Source organism: Camellia sinensis, chromosome 9 (assembly GCF_055761805.1).
Source record: "Camellia sinensis isolate YWXY chromosome 9, ASM5576180v1, whole genome shotgun sequence".
In the NCBI taxonomy this organism is placed as follows: Eukaryota; Viridiplantae; Streptophyta; class Magnoliopsida; order Ericales; family Theaceae; genus Camellia; species Camellia sinensis.
The window spans coordinates 148,112,250-148,129,092 of record NC_138969.1 but is presented as its reverse complement, the minus strand read 5'-3'; the positions used below and the strand labels follow the sequence as shown (position 1 = coordinate 148,129,092).

The 16,843-nt window shown below is 33.4% G+C and overlaps 1 protein-coding gene across 1 annotated transcript; it reads left to right on the top strand.

Annotated features, from left to right (window-relative positions):
• Positions 1–881: 881 nt before the first annotated feature.
• On the top strand, positions 882–15,129 carry LOC114286721 (OPA3-like protein). The gene is made up of 4 exons (XM_028229939.2): positions 882–1,296; positions 3,112–3,246; positions 4,532–4,618; positions 14,722–15,129. The coding sequence occupies exons 1-4, from the start codon at positions 1,168–1,170 to the stop codon at positions 14,878–14,880; spliced, it is 510 nt and encodes a 169-aa protein (XP_028085740.2). The 5' UTR covers positions 882–1,167; the 3' UTR covers positions 14,881–15,129.
• The last annotated feature ends 1,714 nt before the right edge of the window (positions 15,130–16,843 follow it).

The following is a 16,843-nucleotide window of genomic DNA, read 5'->3' as shown; positions in this document are numbered from 1 at the left end:
TGTTAGATATTGAAAATTATTTTTTACACGAAATGAAAATTATTTTTTTATTTTTTATTTCTTAACTAAATTAATTTTTACTTTTAAAATTTTTTTTCTAAAAATCAAACCATACATAGCCTAAGAATTTTTTGATAAGTCATTTCTTACGTTGGTAACTTATTTAATTATTTGTTAATTTTACAACATTTTTACCATTTGAGACCTGTTTGGTAACCATTTCGTTTTCAGTTTCAATTTATATTGATAAAAATTTTAAAAACTATCATAAAAACTTGTTTGATAATTTTTTTGGTTTATAAATAGTTATCTCAGTTTGTAAATTTGCGAAAAAAACTTAAATTCAAAAAATGAGTTTACATTGGTTTTTAAATAAAAATTTAAAAATTTTACTAACAAATTTTTGTTTTTAATTAATTTTTTTCCAATTAAATTTTTTTTTCAATGAATTTTTTTCCCAACTAATACTGACCAAGGGAGCAATTCGTAATACTACTTTAAACCTTAGGGAGATTGTAATTTAAAAAATGTGAGGGGTGTCAATGTAATTTACCAAATGTAAGTAAAATTAGTATTTAAAAAATTAAAAGGGCTGAAGAGAATCTATAATGAAACTTTAAATCTCAGCAGAAAATATATTTTTCAAAAGGTGAAAGGAAAAATTGTAATAAGGGATTGTTTGGGATGACCTAAATAAGTGTATTTTTTGTCTTTTTACGAAAAGATGTACAAAAAAGTAGAGAGGTGATATGATGAAAAATAAATAAAAAAATAAAAAAATAAATTATTTGAGATATGTCAAACTTGACTTAAATATAAACCCCAAAAAATATCATTACAATTTACCCAAAATAAAAAATAAAAAAAAATAACTTTTTACCATCTTTTCAAAAACAACTTTTAATTATTCATTCCGATGCTTTCTTCTCTTTCCTCCGACCTTCGCTAATTCTCTCAATTGCACGCATTTTTCCTACTCCTTCTTCTTCTTCTTCTTCAAGAAACGCAGCCTCTGAATCAGTCTAACGACGATCATTATCATCATCACCATCATCTGCTACTATATTAATATATAGGGTTCAGTTCTCAGAAGCCAAAGATCGAACACCTTGTAGATGTACAGTTCAAGAATCAAAGAACCCAGATCAGAAACCACGTTTGAGAGTGATGGTCCTCCCTCTATTGAAGCTCGGTACACTCGTATTGAAGACTCTCAGCAAACCCATTGCCAGTCGCCTCAAGAAAGAGGCTGGCAAGCACCCCAAATTCCGTAAAGTCATTGTCGACATGGCCCAGGTACTCTCTCTCTCTCTCAAGTGATTTGAGTTTTTTGAAATGTAATGTTCTCAAAAATCACTGAAGTTTATTATGATTCTGATATGTGGATGTGATTTTGTTATTTGATTTATCAACCAGTTGTTATGGTACCAGTATGTAATTGAGAAGTAGGGTTTTAGGGGCCTTATAGATTGAAGAATATGAAAAATGTTTAAGCATTAACACTATGTTTGGATACTTTGGAGAGAAAAGAAAAGAAATGATTTGTTAAGTTAGGATAGAAAAGAAAAGAAAAGAAAAGAAAAAATTGTGATTCCTCTCCAAATAAGTGATTAGCACCAAAACAAATACATTTCTTTTCTTTTCTCTCCAAATCACTCAATCCAGACGGAGTGTAAGATGGAACGGAAGTGACCTTGGATTTTCATTCATAGGGTGTTTGGCAATATTTTGAATTGATGGTTCTATTGTGCTTTACACATCATTAAAATGAATAATAATGTATTCTGGAAGAAAAAGAACTAAAATGTAGGGTAATCCGTATCCGTGGATACGTATGGGATACACTACATGGCGTGTTCCCTTATTTAATTAATTTGTTTTAAGGGGACATGTCGGAGACACTTGAGGGACAAACTAGGGACATGCCAAGTTGTATTTTCCTTCATTTTACTTAGTACTTTTGATGAATGTTGAATGCTTATTATTTTTTTGTTAGATTTAAATACTCAATAGATCATTCATAAAAAAAAATTATAAACTATAAGTGCTAATTTAAATTAAAAAAAAAAGAAAAAAAGAATTAGAGTTAGTTTTTGTTAATATTGATTGTTTGTGGATGTAATATTAATCTAGATAGTAAATCAAAATATATGAAATCATATTTTATTTTCGTGCCCCTGCTATGTCCGTGTCCCTATTTTTTTGAAATCGCCGTGTCCTGTGTCCGCATCCGTGTCCGTGTCTGTGTTTGTATTCGTATCTGTGTCTGTGCTTCTTAGGTTGTCTATGTATTTTGCTCATTGTGTCATTTTGGTCGCTACACTTTCAATTGGCTTGATTTTAACCTTTAATTTTAGATTTTATGTCAATTTGGTTCAATTGATAATGCCAGTTAGGGTTTTTGATGGAAATCATTAAGTTGATTGAGATTAACTTACCAAGTTGAGCAAGTTTACAATTTTGCTTCTAAAAACATGACACATGTTAACAGCTATAATCAATTGGTTCAAATTGACACAAAATCTAAAATTAATGGTTAAAATCAAGCCAATTAAAAGTTTAAGGACCAAGATGATATAAAGAACAAAATGTAGGGACTACCGATGTAATTTTCCCTAAAATGTATTATTTAGATGGAATGGAGGTGATCTTAGATTTTCATTGTGTCTGGCAATCTGTCAAATTGATGATTCCATTGTGATTTAAAGCAGAAACAAAGAAGAATGTAGCATTGCAAAATGGTATGAGCTTAAAATTCAGTGTATACTGGAATGCTTAAGTTTTCAAGTTCTTTTTGTCAAATGCAATAAATTAAATTGGAGGCTTTGATCAAGAAGGTTAATGAAGGCATAATAGTTATTGGTGTTCTTTCACTGCCTAAATTACTGTTCACTTTTTCTTCCTATTGTCTTCATGTAACTATGCTATACATCAATGTTGGTTTTAATTAATGAGTTATTTAGTTTCTGTAATTGTTCTGAGGCACAAATCCTAAATAGGAGTAACTTTTAGTTTAGGTTCCAGCTTCTCTGGTAATGTAGTTCTGTCTTTGAATGTGTAATTGAAGGATTTTAAGGATGTGTTTGTCTTTACACTGGGTGTTGGTACCAGGCAAACCATCGGCTCACCACAAGAATGCAAAGGCGCATCTATAGCCACGCAACTGATGTTGAGATCCGCCCCCTAAATGAGGAGAAAGCTGTTCAAGCTGCTGTGGACCTTCTTGGGGAATTCTTCGTCTTCTCGGTAATCTTTATTTACAAGTTACTTCTTTTTTTCTTTTTGAATATTTTCCAAAGCTTCTTAAGTCATTTTCAATAATATATTCTCAAGAAGATTAAAGATAACTAATAATAGGAAAATCATGCATGTGGACAAACATTCTTGTGTGATTTGAGAGTGAAAAACCCTGTGCTCTCTATCTGTCATCCAGCTGCAGCACACACACATCGGAATGAGTTATAGCTCAATGATTTTGAAAACATGGTCACAAAACTCGTGATAAGTTGCAAATTCCCAAACTATATGTGATTTGTTCGTCAATTCCTAACCCCAGTGTGATTTGTATAATTTGATTGTTCACATGTGTTTTTTTCAAATATTCTGCACTAAGTCCTAATTATTCTCATAGTTATTTATTACTCCTTATTTTGTCATATATTGATTGTATACTTGAACATTTATTGGCTTGTCCACTTTTTAAGTCATTCTTGAATATTGGTCTGAGTATTTCTAAAGTTTTTCCATTGCATCCTGAATCCTTGATCCCTTGGCCGAATTTTTCTATAATACTGGGTTGTGAGTTTGTTCATATGCCTGAGAAGACCAATAATGGTTTGTGGGATGGGATGTTCTTCTTCTTAATGTGCAATCTATTTGCCTTTCTTTTGGCATTGGGAGTGAGTACTGCAGAGACTATACAGTTCAAAAATCCTGTGTGCAGGCTGGGCAGCAGATTTTCCGACAATTGTTGCAGTGACGTGCTGGTCACCAATTATTTGTGTAATGTATTGCATTACTGTGCAGTCATGCACTTTGTTCCCAAAAGTGAAGAGTGGTGGTAACTACTAAGGTTCCAGTCCTTCCACTTAGGTCTCTATGAAGTATTTCCCTTGTTAGGAGATTCTAGAGCAATTTATTACCAGTAAATTTTCGTCGGAAGGAGGTCTTTAGGCAAGGAGCAACTTGAAAGTCCTTGAAACTCAGCACCAACTTGTAAAATAGAAATCGATTTAAGTAATTAGCACTAAAAGGAGTGACATCAGGAGTGGTTTCAAAATATCCTTTGCTATCGGGGTTAACTAATTGGATCCCATCATTTGTATTGTGCCACGACGTACTATTGATCACTTACTGGTTGATGATTGCTGTAATTCTGAGCAATTATTGTTCATCCAGCAATGGTGCTTATTTGACAGGAGAATCTAGTCTGCTATGGCTTCGCACATTTTTATTTTTGTCAGCTTGACATCTAAAACCAACCTTATGATAGATTATCAACCACTAATTATAGGCCTGAATGTATATATAGGTTGCAGGAGTTGCTCTTATCTTGGAGGTGCAAAGAAGTGCTAGATCAGAAGCTAAGAAGGAGGAATTGCGTAAGAAAGATTTGGAGGTAAAAAAACAATAGTCTTGTCTTTTTATGAAACTGTACTCCTGTTTTTGTGTCCTTTGTAGGGCAAGCTATGTTCTTATCGAAGTATAAGATGATGCCTTCTTTTATTTTATCATCATTATCATTACTATATTTGTTGCAAGTAGGTATTTTTAACAAAATGTTTTGCTAAGTTTTAAAGAATATCTATAAATATACAAGATCATTTTAAGGCTTGGTTAATCAACTAGTAGAAGTTTTATGACCAGTCTCCATATTGCCTTTTCATCTATCTATCAGACCAAGACAAGTTTTGGTTCATGCTTTCTTTGTTTCTGTCTATTATAGTTATAGATTGTACTTCTTGTTTATCTTGAACTTCTCGTGCTTGATTATTACAAATGCAAATTTTTTCAACCACAAAAGATGTATTTGGTAACAAAACTAGATCAATGAGTCCAATTAGAACTTGGATAAACCATTGAATAGTGTGCTCACAGTATCTATCAACCAAGTAGCACAGTATAGAATAGTCATTTTTATATTGGACACTCATCTCATTGGCACTCTTTGTGTAGTTGTAGACATGTCTTACACTTTATATATTTTATAGACATGCTCATATTTTAAGAATAGATTCTATAAATTGGATACATGGCCAACACGCATCATGAGCATAACCCGATTAATGGAGATTGTGATTGAAAGCTTACTTTTTAGGAGTTTGAATTTACTTAGGATTTTGTTTATTAGAGTTTTCTTAAGATTAGTTTTTCTTAAATTTATTCATATTAGGATTATTACTTTTATTAGGATAACTTATGAATGTGGGGTTGGTTGTATGATGAGATTATCAGAGACTGTTGGCATAATTAAAAAAAAAAGAAGTTAGGATTTTGTTTATTAGGGTTGAATGTAGGATTTTGTTTATTAGAGTTTTCTTAAGATTAGTTTTTCTTAAATTTATTCATATTAGGAATATTACTTTTATTAGGATAACTTATGAATGTAGGGTTGGTTGTATGATGAGATTATCAGAGACTGTTGGTATAATTAAAAAAAAAGAAGTTATTTCTTGGTACACCTCTGTTTTCTATCTTCAACAGACTCTTTCCTTTTTCTTTCTTTCTTTTTCCTTACCTTCTCTTCTATCTCTTTCTTCCCCTTCTTTGCTTTTTATCTGGCATTTGTTTCCTGTTGCTTGTTCTTTCCTTCACTCTGATATGTCACTCTTGGTATCAGAGCCTAGCTCAATAAATACTTAGAGCGAAAAACGTATTGAGATGTCCATGACCAACTAGAGCTCAATTCGTTTGCAGCTCTATGCTAACCTTGTTGGAGAGAATCAAAGCTCTTCTTTTTTTTGATCTGCGAAAGTTAGTTGTTAGTTATTAGATTAACATCTATGGGAGTTAGTCTCCCCACCCTTAGGGGTGACAAACGAACCAAACAGCTCGAGCTCAACTCGTGTTCGACTTGTTAAAAGCTCATTCGAGCTCAGTTCGTTAAATAAACAAGCCAAGTTTGAACCCATTTTAGAGCTCCTTTAGGTTTTCAAACCAAACTTGAATAGTCAATTGCATTTTCGACTCAATTCAATAAGCCTACAATTATAAAAAAAATATCAAATTACTCGAGCTTGGCTCGATAAAAAGCTTGTTTGAGATCGACTTGAAAGTTTAACAAACCAAGCTTGAACAAATTTTGAAACTTGTTAAAGTTATCAAACCAAGCTTGAACAGCTAACTATTCGACTTGTTCAGTTCGTTTATCAAAGCACCACCCTTGCAGAGCACCAAGTGCTTGCCCCTCCTAATTCAACTCCCCCTTAAGGAGAGTTAAACCCATGACCTTCCTCTTGGGACTAGACCCTTAGGAGGGTCATGGTGGCCAACTAGGCTAGGCCTAGTTGGTTGAGAATCAAAGCTCTTGACCCATAAAGTATTGGAGTTCACCATCTTTGCTACAATTGAATTCTAGCCATTGCTTGTCATGATCACGCTTACCGACAATAGTCACTCAAGAGTTGCCAACGTTGATTGTGATGAACTTTTTCCCAACAAAGCCTAGCTTATTGTACCCTTATTTGAAACTTGTCACCATTAATTGCAAGCCTTGTTATCAAAAGCCACATACGTGTTCTTGTCTGGTAGATTGGTGTAATTGCCACCCTCGCCAGTGTCTCATTGTGTTTTCGTTAGGTTTCATTGATAATAACCAGCCATCGTTAGCCAGCTACCGTCGCCACAGTGTAATTAGCTACCATTATTACTGACTGTGGTTGCCAAGGGTTGCACTCAAGAGTCTCAAACTGTGGCATGAAGAAGCAAAGATCTAATACAAGGGCTTGTATTTAACCAAGGTTTCAAAAAGTTGTGTTACATAATGGTTGCAGTGGTAAACGCTACCCATTAAACTCTCTTTTACAGTGTAATAGAAATTCACATGTGTAATAGCCATTTCGGTGTTACGTAACGGCCGTAGTGGTACCGTAATGGTCGTAACAGCCCGTTACACACCATTACTATATTCTAAATAGCTTCCTTGAAAAAACCTTATGAAAAAATAAATAAAAAAAATCTTACGAAAGAAGAACAAATGCTCAAGTGATCTAAGCCCAAAGAAAAAACTTTGTATAGATTTTTTTTTCTTTATAATTTATTTTTTAATTTTTATTTCATTACATTAGCATGTAAAATGAAAAATATATAAACAGTGGTTGTATTTATTTTTATAATAATTTAATTTAATATTTAATTGTAAATATTTTTATTTTGTTACTATAATGTGTTGTCTAAAAAATGTCTTTAAAAAAAATTCACTGATTTTTATAATCATTTCATTTAATACTTAATTGTAAATAATTTTTTTTAGTTAGTTGTAAAGTATTATCTAAAAATGTCTTTTAAAAAAAATCATTAGCTCAAAATTAATTTTTGTTTACAATTTTTTTTTTTAATAATTGTAAATATTTTTTATTTAGTTAGTTCAGGTATTGGTCAAAAATAATTTTATAGACATTTAAAACTAATCATTCTTAAAGTCATTAACTATTGAAACAAAATGTAAAAAGTTTATTTTATAGTGATTTAAAAATTTGTGAAATATATTGGATCATACTTAAAAATTAACAAAAATTGATCAAAATCTATTTTAAACCCTAAAAAATGTGATTTTCAAAGAAAAAAAAATATGCATCTTGGTAAGTATTTTTTCAAATTGTGCGAAAATTAAAAAATTTACGATTCTGATTACCGCAATCGTTACACTACGGCCTTTATACCCCGTGACCGCAATCGTTTACCGAAACCTTGTATAACCCTTGACCCAACCCACTAGCTTAAGTTCATGCAGAATATAAGAAACTCAAGAAAGAGTAAATTCAAAAACGTTGTGATATTTCGAAATTAGCATAATTTCAAAGAAAAAATCGATAGGAACCATTCATAACATGTTTATGCCATTATTAGAGTCTTATTTTATTAGTAGTTTATATTTTCTAAGATTTTTAAGTCAAGGGTAATTTGGTAATTTTCATATTTGCCTACATAGGCTATAGGGGTCACTTATGGATCGTCTTGTGGATCAAGTTATATAATGGGGTTGTATTTATGTTTCTTATTTGGTCTTAAATTGGTTTTGAAAGTCAGATATTGTAATAGTTTTCTCTTTTGGTTTTAGTTGGTTTAGGAAATCTCCTAATTCTATGTAAAGCTATGTAATGCTTATAATTCTATACCGTTAATATTTTTAGAGAATGATGCTTAAGAAATTCTAGGAGTGATTCCTAGATTTATTTCTTCTTTCTTTTTCTTTTCTATTTCAATTTACTATTCTCTGATTACTATTCATAGCCCTCTAAAAGTGCACTTTTCAAACTCAAAACCCCATCCAATCACCCCCAAATCAACTCTAATCCCTTCCCCTACCTATTCAATTTCACCCTTTAAACCCTCTCTATTTTCAAAATCCAGCATTGTCCTACATCAGTTTGGTATCAAAGCAAACTGATGTAGGACGATTAGGGACAGCCACAACAGCGGGCTTTTGGGGCTGATTTGACACTGTTTAGGACTGTTTTAGAATGTTGTGAACAGGCTTCAGGAATTGAAGAAATAAAGAAAAAGATAGATCTAGGAATTACTCAGAGAATTCTTTAGGCATCACACCTTGTGTTGATTGTATCACACAATCCATCACACCTTCGGTTTAATTGCATCACACAATTCATAAAGAAGCTTCAAAAGCTCTTAAAATTCTCTAAAATATTAACTGTATTGAATTATATGCATTACATGGCTTTATATAGAATTCCTAAACCATCTAGAACCAAAAAAAGAAACTACTACAATATTTTTGCCTTCCACAACCAATTTAACACCAAATAAAAAACATAAATAAAACCCAGTTAAATAACATGATCCATAAGACCGACCCATGGGCAACCCCTACAACCCATGTCCTTGACTTAAAAATCTTAGAAAATATAAATTAATAAAGTATGACTCTAATAATGCTACAAACATGTTATGAATGGTTCCTATTGGTTTTTTTTTTTTTTTTTTTTTTTCTTTGAATCTACTCTTCCTTGAGCTTCTTTCAGTCTGCATCAATAGTACTAACATGAACCTGCTGAACTACTCAAGCCCAAACTCAACACATACCAAATCCGAACCACACCCTCCCCATACTAGCCCAACCCAAACCCCTCTAACCATAGAAATCATAGATTTAGTTCAACATCTAGTCAACTAACATGTATTGGTTGATCACCTGATCAACTAGTCTCTGGTGTGATTGGCTAGGTGTTTTGCATTGTTTTGTCTATCAATTGCATTCTCAATTTATCAACAAGGCTTACTACTGGATATGCAACAATTTAATTCCCCGATTAGTGAATCTGAGTGTGCATTGTTAATTTTAATATCATACAAATGAGAATAATAGTAATGACAATATAAACATTAACAAGTACTCCAGGTATGCTTGACTATGAAATTATCCCAACAATTTGCATAAACAGTGATCAATCCATTCACACAAATGAACACACGAGATGTAGTGGTTTATCAACTTGTGACCTACATCCGCTTTTCTCCAACCTTGTTGGTTGAAGGCTTCAATCCAATATCTATAGGGTTTCCTTGATCACCCCACTCACCAATCTACCTAATGCTTGTCCTCAAGGCCAACACTAGGATTTGTTCTAGGTTTTCACTCCAAGGGTTCACCTAAAACCCACTACACTCAAGTTACAGGTTTTTCATACAGAGGATCACCTAGAACCCACTAGTCGGTTTTGCCCACTACAATCCCCAACTACCAATCCAAAAGACTCACTTCCTAAGGGATTTTCTCACAAAGTGGTTTCAAGGTTCGCCCTCAACTTTTCCATAAACCTCACTTTAGAATGGATGTTGCACAAAGGGAGTCAAATCCATATCGTACCCATATCGGATATCGATACTCTCCAGGGATACTCGTAGATAAGTATCCAATACTTCCTAAATGTATCTGATACTTGAAGTTAATTTTCTTTAATTTTGAGAAGTATAAGATACTTTTCGGATACTCTTGGTCATGTATTTGAGCTACTATCCAATTTAGATTCTAATAATTTTCATAACATTAGAGTATAATTGTTAAGATAAATATATGAATAGGTTTTTTAATACTTTGCTTACTTATTAAGAAGAAGAAAATAATACTAAAATTGTATTTCAATAATTAAATAAGTAAACTTGCATACAGTAACTTTTAAGTGTGAAAGTGACAAGAGGGCAATACAACCAGTTTAGACTTGATATTGAAATAAAATTTTTAAGTGACTTGCTAGAAATAAAAAATAAAAAGTAAAAAGATTATTATAGCTCTTAAATTAATACATAATTCCTAAGAGTCGTTTTTCACTTTTCTTTGAACTCATGTATAATAGAGTACTAAAAATTGATATTATGTTTTTTACAAACGTACCTTGACCGTACCTCTATCCTACTTTTTAAAGTTTTTTCGTATCGACGTATCTATATCATATTGTATCTATATCTTGTATCTGTATCTGTATCCGTATCCGTATCCGTATCTATATCCATGCTTCACGGATGATCAGATCACCAACTACCATCCCCAAGGACTCACTCCCTAAGGGATATTCTCACACCTCACAAGTGGTTTCCAAGTTTGCCCTCAACTTTTCCATAAACCTCATTTCACAATGGGTTGCAAGGGTTACCCACAACCTTTTCACCATCTCTATTTATTCAACAACTTCAAATTCTATAAACAAGAACAAATATCTGAAGTGTCTCTAAATACTTAATAAGAATCTTTATACCTCTAGATGAAGTCATCAAGCTTCCAAAGATTTTCCCTCTAAATCCCTCAAACTTGAAGCTTTAGTTGTTGTGAGTAAGTGATGTTTAACTACTTTGAGCACTTTCTCGGAATCTCCCAATGAAGATATGTTCTCATATGTTTGCGGGTGATATTGGGTCTCAAGCTATGTTACTAAAAAATGCTAATATCCTAACGAATTACATATTGATACACACGTTCCAAAACATGGTACACTTCCATTCGAAAATGATAAATTTAGTGATCTAAGCGATCCCAAAAGTTTTTCCCTATATATTTCCTTAAATGTTACCTTAGGAGGGGGGGAAAAAAAATTAAATATAATGAATTAAAATCTAAGGTGAGTTAAATTTTGACAAAACAAAAATATAACCAAACTAAATCAAACAAAGCCTTAAGTCCCATCAAATGAGGTCGGCTGCATGAATTCTTTTTCTCCACTCGATTCTATCCAAGGCCATTTCATTAATCAAATTAAAGAGATTCATATCTCCATTTACTACACTAGTCCACGTCAATTTAGATCTACTCCTTTGCCTAATGCTACCATTTACTGTCACTGTATCGCATCTCTTCACTACTGCCTATGTTGGTCTCCATTGTATATGACCAAACCATCTCAATCTATTTTCTCTCAACTTACCTTCTATCTGTACTACTCCTACCCATTCTCGAATATATTCATTCTTAATTCTGTCTTTTCTAGTCTTACCACACATCCACCTTAGTATTCTCATCTCAGTAACACTCATCTTCTCTATATATTGTTTCTTAGTTGCCCAACATTCCGTCCCGTACAACATCGTTGGCCTAATAGCCGTTGTATAGAACTTCCTTTTTAGTCTAATGGGTGCTCGTTTATCATAATTAAAAAATAAAAAAAAAATTTATTTGATGTCTAGAGGTATCTTAAATTCTCAAATGTAATATATACAAGTATACCCCAATCGTACCACATTTTAGAGCATGTGGCGTACCACATTTCCGTTCCCATTCCCCGTACCAGAATGATCCACGTTCCAGGTAACATAGGTCTCAAGCCAGCCATCAAGTTCCAAAATCTAGAATAAGTGTAACTCTGTAATGAAACTCTGCCAAATGCTATTTTTTATTTTATTTTTTATTTTATTTTTGAATCCTGAGACATCCTAGACAACTAGGACGTTTAGTGGTTGACTAGATTTCCTTCTAGTTTAACTCCTCTTCATTCATTATGTGCTATCTTCTCCTCATTTGAATCAACAACAGACTAGCCTTCCTAAGGGCTTGTGCTTAAGCCTAAAAGACCTTGTGTACCTTTATACTTCTTGAAGTCTTTTCCGGAGTTGAGATCACAGCTACATTACAAGACATGAAATTGCCAACCTACATTATTCCTGGCACTTACAAATTTCGGAAGAGTTTTAATTTTTTGGGGAGGGTCTTATTTATTAGCACAATGTAATGTGTAGTGTGATAATAATCTCATGTAAAAATACAATAATTAGTACATAACAGATAAAGCATACAATAATTTCTCATCCTTGTAAAAAACTATGCAATATCTTCTTCTTCTTCTTTTTGGGCCTGACAAGGCTGTTTTGTTTTAAGATTGTACTTCTGTATTTCTTATGCTCTTATGCTCTCTCTCAAAAGTAGAGAGGCATTTTGTCGAGAAGAGCTGAAGTTTGTGATGGACAATAGGTAGAACAATTAGATTGAGAGGAGTGGTGTGAACATCATGATTAGAGTCAATAAAAATAAAATTCAGTATCTATCTGGTCGAATACTTCCAGAACCTACCTAATGTTTGATATTATCTCTAGATTTAAATGACTCATTTCACGCTCCCCTAACTACTGGCTACACCTTGTGTACTGGGTCATACTTTTTTTTTTCACTCTTACTGCAGGAGATGCTCAATACTCCTTGAATGATTAAATATTAATCCTTTTATTCTATGTTTACAGTCTCTTCTAAATTTGTGAAGCAGCCATATGTAGACACTGACACTTTATTATGGAAAATGTGTTTGACATGTCTAAGTTGGACATGCACCAAACAAATATGATTATGTAGTAGAGTTTTTATGAGAATATGCATGAAACATTCTATGCATAGAAAGTGTGGGTACTTGTATCGTGCTTGGCACGTGGCAAGCCCTATGGGCGTCACGTCATCACCATCACTCATTCACGTGGCAGACCTCCGAGGCCCCACGATGAGTTGGGGTTGTACGCCTAGCCTAAGCGGGGGTATGCACACCACCATACACAAAGCTAGCAGTAAGAGCTCAAAGGAAAATGGGTCAAAGCATGAAGCAGCAACATGGCTCACCTAGAGCTCTCCATGGTCCTTCATGCCTTGTAAGAAAATGTATTCTTTGCCCACTCGCTCCAACTCAATGGCTACATAGTTGGATCTTGGCTCATCTATGTTCACTTGGCTTCTTAGGATTAGCCCTCGCCTCACCCATGTACTCACTCACTTGGCTGCTTAGGTTGGGAGCAAGACCTAGGCACTCTCGCTTGGGATCATTGGAGGATTGTGGATTGGAGGCTAAGACCTCAGGATCGTCGAGGTCATGTAGCTATCTCTATGCAGTGATAGCTGCACCTTGATTAGGCTTAGAGAGGGGACGTTGACCTTACATTCACACCTGTTGTATATATGATACACCTCCCGAGATATCATACCTTTAGGCTGCACTTGCAGCTGCTATGATGCAACCTTTCCAATGACCTGAATCATAAGACACAGCTAATGGGGCTGATATCACCTTCCTGTCTAGTTGAAGAGAACTTGCCACCAGTCTATGGGTTGTTTGGGCTTCAATACTACTGGAGTCAATATAATGGTAGCATAAATGCAGCCACAAACAGAATAACAAGAAGAAGAATGACACCACATAGACATCACAACGTAAACCCAGAAGTGTTCAAGGTCTCTCACTACCACTCTCTCCACCTCTAAGCTTGCCTTGGTCTTCTCCTCCACCTTCGGTGATCCTAGGCCATTGAAGTGCCCACCATCTTCCTAGAGGCCAATGACCAACCGCTTCTAAGCTCAATTACCCATAGAAAGCTTTATGTTAGTTTGTAAACACTATCTAATCGTAAATAAATGATTGAAGTATTTAAGAAATGAAATTTAGCCGTATCCTAGTGTCCCTTAGCATGAGGGTTAACAAAATCCAATACTACATATCTGCATTCTGCATCCGACAGTCATACCTGAATCCATGTAATATAGCTTTTTATTTCAAAACCGTGAGTCCAAATGCAAATTATGCAACCTAATTGCTTTTCATCAAATCATCCCCTCTTCTGAGTTGTCAATGCATGCATGGATGCACTTACTTTTTCTGTATTTGTGTAAGAAAATGAGTTCTAGTCAAAACTCATTTCTGAGATGTGTATTTATTCTTCAACTGGAAGAAAGGAATCCATGTAGCCGACTCTAAGTAATTGGTACAAAGCCTTGTTAAGTTGAGTTGTATTTTGTTCTTCAAATGTTGTTGGTTCTATGTAAGAGATTGAAGAGAACGTATTTGCAAGTTTTGTTTAACTTCGAGTTTTTCTCAAAAAATAAATAAGCAAATAAAAAAAAAAACATTTTTTCTTGACTTAATTGTAGAAGAAAAATTAGTCTTTATTCTGTTTTTGTTGAAAGTATTAAATGAAACAACCGCATTAGAATGTCAATGGTTATGCATATTTGAATCCACCATCCCCTCTCAGAATGATTTCCACCATGTATTTAGTGTAATTCTTATGTTAATGGTTATCTAGGGGATGAGACAAAAAGACGAAGAGTTAGCGAAAGAGGTAGAGCTTCTTAAGAAAAAGCTTCAAGAACTTGAACAACTTGCTAGGGGGCAAGGACTTGCTGGGGTTTTTAACATCAGACGTCCTCAAGCTGAAGATGTGAAGTCGGGAAAGCCTGCTTGATCACAAGATTTTGACTGCAAATAATGCATTAACTGTTGTGTAATGCAAAAACGATTCATTGCTACTGATTTATGTAGCTCTTCCACAAAGGAAAGCTTTCTTCTTTTTTGATTCTTTTGACTTATTGTTGTCCATTGCTGATTCAGCTTTTACCTGCTCCATTTTTGTAAGTGAAGAATGCCAAATGAGATCCTGTTTGTGCTATTAATGAAAAACAAAATAGAATGAAGACTGTATTGTTGCTATTTATTCATTTTTTCCCGGTGATATGTGTCAATGCGATTGAGTGAGGTTGGTATATGGTTGTGATAAGAATGGTGAGGGCACAGAGAAAGAGTGGTTAGTGTTGTTAATTTTTCAAATTTGGATGAGAAGAATAGGGTTCTTTATTGATAGACCTCCTATTTCACTTATGAAATGAAGAGCACAAAATTCTTTTTCATTTTTTGCCCCAAATTTGGAATATATGTGAATTTGAGCTGAAGTTTGGCTGCAAGCATGGGTGTCTTACATCTGTGCTGAATGCTATGTTATTGACTGGTACCATTGGCTATCATTCAAGTATTTGTTTAAAAGAACCCTTATCTTTTTTTATTTAATGAAAAACTTTATGAGAGATTTGGTCAAAGTCTCTTCGTGATAAAATTTTAATACATTAAGAATAAACATAAAAAAATTTCTTTAAAAAATAGCACATCACTATTACCAAAATATAGTTAGTGAGTAATTTAATATTTTACACTTTAAAATAATATTACTTTTGATCTAGACAAGATTTATGTTGACTATGAAATTTTTAAAAATAAAAAAATAAAATCGAAATTGACGTAAACAGTAGCATATTATTCTGTTTGATACTAGCATGTTATTCTGTCTCACAGTAACATGTTACTCTGATTCACAGTAATATTAAACTATTACAAAAAAACAAAGTACATACTAGATTAACCAATCAAAAATATACATACACAACATTATTAAACTTGTATAAAATAAAATAAAAGTGTCTCTCTTCATAAGAGTTCTATGATATATATATATATATATATACATATGAATAGGTAATATTGTCCAAGGAAAAAAAAAAAGAAATTTTATTATATCCTTACTCAATTATGCGCCTCTTCCTTAAGGGATTTATGAAACAAAATAAATTAGATTGCCCTTTTCAACAAATAAAGGTCTAATGGAGGGGTTTTGGCTAAAGTTTTCAAACTTTATTCATATAGAAAATACCATATGAATGTTGTGATAATGTCATTATTATAAATAAGTCATCTTATGTATATTTTGTTTCAAAATGAAAGATCCGCATTAAGTCACCTCATCATTTATACATTCTACCATTTATTATTATTATTATTATTAGGGGAAATTACCCACAGGTCCCATGTGGAACATGTGGACACCATTTAATCCCATAACTTTTTTAGTACACCCAAAAGTCATTTTCTCTCTCTCTCTGTTTTTTGCTTCCCTTCCTCTCTCTTTTTTTTTTCTGCATTTTTCTCTCATCGTCTTTGTCATGGACGACGACCGGTGATCATGTTTTTCTCCATTGATCGGGGTTCACTGATAACCGTCAACCATCGAAATCAACTCGTGACTTCACTCTCACCGACGACGAAGATAATATATTTCCGACAAAGAAGATGATATATTTCCGACGAAGAAGATGAGTGGATCTACTTAGATCTAATGTAGATCTACTCAGATCTACATCAGATCTGAGTAGATCTACATCAGATTTGGCTAGGTCTAAACAAAAAATAGTTGCCAGAGTACAATCCTCTCTCTACATGCGCCTTTCTCCTTCGATCTCTTTTTTTTTTTTCTCTGCTATACACTTCTGTTTTTCTGTTCTAATGGAGAAAATTTTCGAATTCTGAACAAGTAGTTTTCGAGTTTTAGTTACAGGCAGTGAAAACTGTAAAATTTTGCAGTTTCAAATTTTTTTGGTGCT

Bases quoted from the DNA above. Each gene is read 5' to 3' on its own strand.
- LOC114286721 (XM_028229939.2), top strand. From the start codon at position 1,168: ATGGTCCTCCCTCTATTGAAGCTCGGTACACTCGTATTGAAGACTCTC. The intron at 1,297-3,111 runs GTACTCTCTCTC...TGTTGGTACCAG, and splicing joins TCATTGTCGACATGGCCCAG to GCAAACCATCGGCTCACCAC. The intron at 4,619-14,721 runs GTAAAAAAACAA...ATGGTTATCTAG, and splicing joins TGCGTAAGAAAGATTTGGAG to GGGATGAGACAAAAAGACGA.